This window comes from Gopherus evgoodei, chromosome 24 (genome assembly GCF_007399415.2).
Source record: "Gopherus evgoodei ecotype Sinaloan lineage chromosome 24, rGopEvg1_v1.p, whole genome shotgun sequence".
NCBI classification, from domain to species: Eukaryota; Metazoa; Chordata; order Testudines; family Testudinidae; genus Gopherus; species Gopherus evgoodei.
In genome coordinates this window covers 2,735,620-2,742,936 of record NC_044345.1, presented here as the reverse complement: position 1 = coordinate 2,742,936, position 7,317 = coordinate 2,735,620, and the positions used below count along the sequence as shown (strand labels likewise).

General features: G+C 43.1%; 1 protein-coding gene across 1 annotated transcript; it reads left to right on the top strand.

Moving 5' to 3' along the window:
• Positions 1 to 617: 617 nt before the first annotated feature.
• LOC115639514 (scale keratin-like) lies at positions 618 to 7,055 on the top strand. The gene is made up of 3 exons (XM_030542382.1): positions 618 to 635; positions 6,421 to 6,655; positions 6,728 to 7,055. The coding sequence occupies exons 1-3, from the start codon at positions 618 to 620 to the stop codon at positions 6,994 to 6,996; spliced, it is 522 nt and encodes a 173-aa protein (XP_030398242.1). The 3' UTR covers positions 6,997 to 7,055.
• The last annotated feature ends 262 nt before the right edge of the window (positions 7,056 to 7,317 follow it).

The window sequence follows — 7,317 nt, the reverse complement described above, 5'->3', positions numbered from 1 at the left end:
AACGCTCTTGTTTTACAAAGCCTTTATTGAGGACCATTTGTAGCAATCCCACAGCTCTGACCTTCTACTATCCTCTTCCTTCCACTTCTCTTGGCCTCCTGCCCTCCATTTCCTGGCCGTTCCACCCTGCAGCTGCTAATCCTTATTTTTATTGTCTGAAGCTATAAAAGGAAGTCTGACTATAACTTTTACAGCAGTTTACATTTTCACCTTTCATGGCACCATTAATGCTCACAACACTCATACGAAGTAGGTAATTATTATTTTATCACCTAATGAAGAGATCATTGAGGTTGCCCAAGGCCACTTCAGTGGAAAGACTAGAACTAGAATACCGCCCCATCTAATTACTGTTCATTTTGTTATTTATAAATTTGAACTCCAGGATCTCCCGGATGCCACTGCTGAGATCAGGGCCTCAGTGTGCTGCTCACTTTACAAGCCCAGAGTCTGAGACAGTTCCCATCTTGAAGAGTTGACAAACTAACCGGACATGACTGAGAAAGGGTGGGAGGAAGGACAATCATGACCATTTTGCAGATGGGGAGGCGATGAACTGACTTGCCCAGAATGTTTTTCTAAAAGAAATGCTCTAGGATTTTTTTCAGGGACATTCAATGGCCTGCATTATACAAGTGATCAACATGAATGATCACAATGGTCCCCTTTATGGCCTTGGAATCTATAGACCTATGAATCATTATCCCCATATGAATGATAAGGAGGTCATGAATAGAGAGATTAAGGGCAAGATTTTTAATACAGTCTGGGGCTGATACAAAGCCCATTGAAATCCAGTAACTTGAGTTCCCTTCTAATATGCCCTTGTGGGTTGCATTCTCCTCCTCAGCAAAGGGCCAACAAAAGGAAAAGTTAAAAAAAACCTGGGCTTGCTTAGTCTTGAGAAAAAAAGATTGAGAGGTGACCTGATAAATGTCTTCAAATATGTTCAGGGCAGTTATGCTCAACTCTTCTCTATGTCCACTGAAGATAGGACAAGAAGTAATGGGCTTAAAATGCAGCAAAGGAGATTTAAATTAGCTATTAGGAAATCTTCCTAGCTCTAAGGGTTTAGGTGTGGAATAGGCATCTAAGGGTAGTTGTGTAATCCCCATCACTGGAGGTTTTTAAGAACAGGTTGGATAAACACCTATCGGGGATGGTCTAGGTTTACTTGGTCCTGCCTCAGTTCAGGGGAATGGGCTTGATGCCTTTTCAAGGTCCCTTCCAGCCCCACATTTTTATGATTCTGTTATTATAAATTCATCTCTGAAGGGACTTCCAGTCATGTGAGTCTTGAGTCAACACCAATGTTATTGTTCCAGTTTACACCAGCTGAGGATTTGGCCCTATATTTCAAGTAATATTTTCCTAGGACACTCCAGCTCCGCTAGTGATGTATATTCTCTGTAGGAAAAGCATGCCCCTTCTCCTGAAGCATGTCTAGACATTTCTTTTCCAGGCTGTTCTGAGCCTGGTTGAAGGCTCCCATGTGCTTTAGCAGAAAGTATGAAGGACATTTATCTAGCATGTCAAATACCAGAGGGGCAACCGTGTTAGTCTGGATCTGTAAAAAGCAACAAAGAGTCTTGTGGCACTGAATAGACTAACAGATGTATTGGAGCATGAGCTTTCGTGGATGAGGTGCCATAGGACTCTGCTGCTTTTACAGATCCAGACTAACGTGGCTACCCCTCTGATACTTGACATATTTTTTATCTATCGGACATAGTTCTATAATCCCCACTAGCACAGTATATTAAACCTTTCCTAGATGAACTTCTTTGAAAGAGGTGCTACTGGGTATTATTGACCAAAGGATCTAGGACCAGAGGAACGACTGACCAATTCCTCTCTTCCTAAATATCCACAGAGAGTTCCCCAGTAAGTTCATAGAGTCTTTTGTTCTTCCTACTCCCCTATGCTTGGACTGTACATTAGAGAGACAAGGAGGTTCAGGGAATATCTTTTACTGGATCAGCTTCTGTTGCGGAGAGACAAGCTTTTGAGCTACACTGAGCACTTCTTCAGGTCATGGCATATGCACCAACTTTCTCCGGCGCCATGGGTGCCCGCACCCTCCTTCCCTTTTCCCTCCTCCATTCCAACCTCATCCCCCAAATCCCCACCCTAACTCCACCCCCTCCCTGCCCCTATTGGATCTCTTCTCCAAATCCCCACCCTGGCCCTGCCTCTTACCCCAGCGTGCCACGTTCCCTCTCCTCACTCCATGTATCATCTGTTTCGCAGTGCAAGTGCTGGGAGGGAGGGGGGAGAAGCAGGACATGGCGACGCGCTTGCGGAAGAGGTGGAGGTGAGCTGGAGCAGGGGGACAGGGCCATGGGGAGCTGCTGGTGGGTGCTGAGCACCCACCAATTTTTTTCCATAGGTGCTCCAGCCCCGGAGCATCCACGGAGTCGGCGCCTATGGGTCACGGGCTGTATGTAGAAATTTAAAAATAATTCCAGCAGTGGTAGGGTACTTCTCTGAAAAAGGAAGATCTTGCATCCTATACTGAAGCTGGTCACTGGATTAGTCTACTTTGCTCTAGAATGTTATTGCTCAACCATTCTACCCCTGGTTAAGTAGGTTTTACTTATGTCGCTCATGTGATTCTTCCTGTGCTTTGTCAATTACATTGTCCCATTGTAACAAGTGTCTTGTTACAGGATCCAGAGTTCATACAAACTTTAATACGACTGCATTCTTTCCTTTCTCCTACTGCCACTTTTTACTGCAACCCAGGAGCATGCCAGCTGTAGGTAGCCCTTGGGTGTCCTGTGATGATCGTCACCTGTATTCCTGTCCCGAAACTAATGATCACTTGATGGACATCTCTTCAGACTGGAAAGTCCAATTGCATTAGGCTGAAAGTCACTACCGAGCAGAGCGAGAGCACAAAAGATTATCGCAACATTTCAGTCCTGCTTCAGCTCTACTTTGGAGGGTTTTAAGTTGTGGAGAAGTCATGAACATAAGAAAGGCCTGCAGAGTTAGAACAATGGTCCGTCTAGCCTAGTATCCTATCTTCCAACAGGGGCTAGTGCCAGAGGCTTCAGCAAGAGTGAACGGAAATGGGCAATTTGTCATCCAGGCCCAGATTCTTGCAGTCACGGGCTTAGGGACACTCAGAATATGGGGTTGTCTTCCTGACCAGCTGGCCTACTACACACAGATGGACCTATCTTCTGTGAACTTACCGAATTCTTTTTTGAATCTAGTTATAACTTGGGCCTTGTCCCCGGGAGCAAGTTGCAGAGATTGACTGTGTGTTGCATGAAGAGATACTGCCTCACGTTTGTTTTAAACCTGCTGCCTATTAATTTCTTTGGATGACCCCTGGTTCATGTGTTATGTGAAAGGGTAAATAGCACTTCCTGATGCATTTCCATTACATGGTTCGTCATTGTATAGACCTCTATCACATCCCCCCTCAATCCTCTCTTTTTCCAAGCTGAACACTCCCTGTGATTTTCTAGAAGCTGTTCTATACCCTTAATCATTTGTGTTGCCCTTCTCTGGACTTTCTCTACATCTTTTCTGAGATGGAGTGACCAGAACTGCATGTGGTATTCCAGGGGTGGCACACCATGGATTTATATAGTGGCATTACAATGTTTTTCTGTCTTAGGATCCTATCCTTTTCCTAATGGTTCCTAACACCCTCTTAGCTTTTTTGACTGTTGCTGGACATTCACCAGATATTTTCAGAGACCTACCTGCAGTGAGTTTAAAATCTCTTCCCTGAGGGGTAACAGCTAACTTAAACCACATCCTTGTGTATGTAGAGTTGGGATTATGTTTTTCATTGTGCATTACTTTGCATGTACTAACATGCAATTTCATCTGCCATTTTCTTGCCAGTCACTCAGTTTTGTAAGACCCTTTGTAACTCTTTGCAGTCTACTTTCAGCTTAACTATCTTGAGAAACTCTATGTGGTCTGCAAACTTTGCCAACTCACAGTATACCCCACTTTTCCATGTCATTCTGCGTATGTTGAACAGCACTGGACCCAGTACAGCTGCTTGAAGGAGCCAGCTATTTACCTCTTTCCACTTTGAAAACTGAACATTTTTTTCCTACTTCTTTCCTCCCTGTGTTTTCACCAGTTACTTATTCATGAGTGGACCTTCCCTCTTATCCCATAACCGCTTAGTTTACTTAAGAGCTTTTAGTGCAGGAGCTTATCAAAGACTTTCTGAAAATCCAAATACACGTTCTCCACTGGAACACCCTTCTCCACATATTTGTTGACCAACTCAAAGAATTCTAATGATTGGTGAGACATAATTTCTCGTCACAAAGCCATATTGACTATGCCCCAGTGTATCATGTTCATCTATGTGGCCGATAATTCTGATCTTTAGCAAGTTTCAACCAATTTACCTTGTACAGAATTTAGGAGCCTTTTCTCAATATTGGCATCACATTAGTTATCTGCCAGTCATCTCATAGAGAGGCTGATTTAAATGATAGGCCACTTACCACAGTTAGCAGTTCTGCAACCTGATATTTGAATTCCTTCTGAACTTTTGGGGGAAGACTGGTGACTTATTACTATTTCATGTATCAGCTTGTGCTATTGTCCTGGTTATGTGTCCAGCACAGTATTGTAACCCAGAAGGCCTGGTTCCAAGGCCACTGAACTGATTGGAGAGACATTCACGCAGTTCCAAAGGATGTTGGCTCAAACACACAGTGTACAGCTAAGGATGAGAATGCTACACACGCAGAATAATGTTTCCCACCCTACAAGAATTCAGAAGGGTGAATTCCTTCTTGCCGCTAATTAGATACTAGTTGGGATTTAAAGAACAACATGGAATCCTGCACATCCCAGCAGATTGTAATATTGGTACACCTCTGAGTCAGCTTTGTATTTTGAAGTTCTTCAGTGAAGAAGTAATGCAATGGAACTGGATTTAATCCTCTGTCAACACCAAGGAGATAAGTGAGATGATACCAGGAAGGTATGTTGCCAATAAAGCGTTCAGATTAAAGGAATTTCAGGGTGTAATATGCATGTCATCCATATGTGGGATTGGAAATTGAGTAATTGATCAACATGGCAAAGCCATTAAAATAATTAGAGCATAATAATAATTATAATACAAAGCCAGAAAACATTTTGTTCGGTCAGTGGTAATGTGTGCAAGAAAACATTTTGATTATTGAAAGGGTGTCTCCTATCCTTCCCATTGGCTAAGAAAGCATATAAAAGTGTTTACAGCTCTGGGTTGTTCTATCCACTTCTCTTGACTTCATCCCCTTGGTGAACTGGGTAAGTCTACTGAATTCAAATTACTCTAGTTGTCACTTTAGTGATAGTTTTAACTATGGATTCAAACTTCATCAATACTGTGTGATTTTAGCAATAATAATGAAGGTGGTTTTTCTTTTCAAAACAGACTGTCTGAAACTAGTCAGTTGCAGGCCTTAGTGGGTGACAAACTTTAAAAATATTGTGCTGGGATTTTCAAATCCGCATATGGGATTGGAACACCCATTTGCAATAAATATAATAGGGTAGTGCATGTAATTCTATTAGACAATTATACAAAATCTCAGCTTTAGACTACTTTAGGAATGGACAGCTTTATTCTGACTCTTTATAGATAAATACAATTGCCAAACTGTCAGCTGACTTCACTGGACTCACAGCTATTTGTCCAAGATGATCATCTGACTCTGCTGTTTCCATGAAATGCTGGAGATCAGTTTTGAAATATAACAATTGAATGGCAACTTGATTGTTCTTTTTAGTTTAGTGGATGATCAAGATCTAGATAAGTTTGAGAAGTTGGAAGTGTTTTATATGAATTTCCCTTCAGGGCAAATCTAGCCCCTAGTTTAGTGATGGTAAGAAGAAATTCTTCTTATGAGCAGTTTCCTCCATAACGGGCCACATCAGGGCTCCTATAATTTTCTATGAAGAGTGTCATGCTGCATAGCATTTGAGACAGGACACTGGATGAGGTGGACCACTGAGCTGACCCACTATGCCAAAACTTAAAGTCTTATGGATAGAAGCTGTAATCTTTGATCCAGACCTTTAGCTGGTACAAGCTGGAACAGCAGTTTTGAATTAAAAGTAGCTCTTACTGACTTCACAGGGTGTTGTGCAGGTTAATGGTTGCATGAAGCAGTGAAAAGGTAACTTGTTTTGAAATTTCTGAGATTTATTTTTTAAATTGTGTTTGAAGCCTAAGGGGAATGGGTGTGAATGAATAGAACGAAGAAACGGGAGCAGATATGTGGCCTTCAATAAAACCTGTCTACCTGTCTCCCCCCCCTTACTCTAAAACTCAAACCGTGAATCTCTTATTCCAATCTCAACTGTGTCTCAAGGTTTCTTTACTCCCTTCTTTGTTTTTCAGGATTCCCTCCATCACAGAAGATGTCTTACTATCCACCCCAGGATTGTTATCCCGATATATGCCCACGTCCATGTATTGACGTCCGCAACGAGCCGTGTATCTCATCATGCGGAGATTCGACTGCAGTGGTCTATGCACCACCAGTTGTTGTGAGATTTCCGGGACCAACTATGGCTACTTGTCCTCAAGACAGCTTCGTAGGAACCGTCTTACCAAATTTGCCAGTTAGATCTGGTGGCTCATCTGGTTACGGTGGAGGAGCTGGAGGCTCGATCGGTTATGGGGGAGGTTATGGTGGTGGTTACGGAGGAGGTAACAGTGTTGTTGGTTCTGGTGGTGGATTCGGAGGCTCAATCAGTTATGGGGGAGGTTATGGAGGTGGAGCCGGGAGTGGTTATGGGGGTGGTTATGGAGGTGGAGCTGGGGGTGGTTATGGGGGTGGAGCTGGAGGTGGAGCTGGGGGTGGTTATGGGGGTGGAGCTGGAGGTGGTTATGGGGGTTCTTATGGGGGCTCATATGGTTCTGGGGGTTCACGTGTTTATAGCAGGAAGTCATATAGTAGCATTTCTGGGGGAGGATCTTCTGGATTCAACCGTGGAAACTGTGGGCCATGCTAAACCCAGAAGAACGATCCATGGAATGAGAAACAATCAGGAAATGACAAGATAGAGATTGATCACGGATCTAATGGACAATGATGCCTTCAGCTATGCTTGCAGACTGTGGGTGCTCATCGCCTATGTAAATCAGACCTATCTGTGTCTTCCGCTTATTACATATTATTGTAGGTTTCTGATCCACTTTTGCAACTTAGTCTTATGCTCCTTTTGTGCTTTGTGCTATTTGATGCTGAACTGGCTAAAACAAGTCACTTGGTTGAAAAAGGGACATGATTTTCAAACTCTACGGCTTCAAGGCAAAAAGCAGGTCATCTTGTG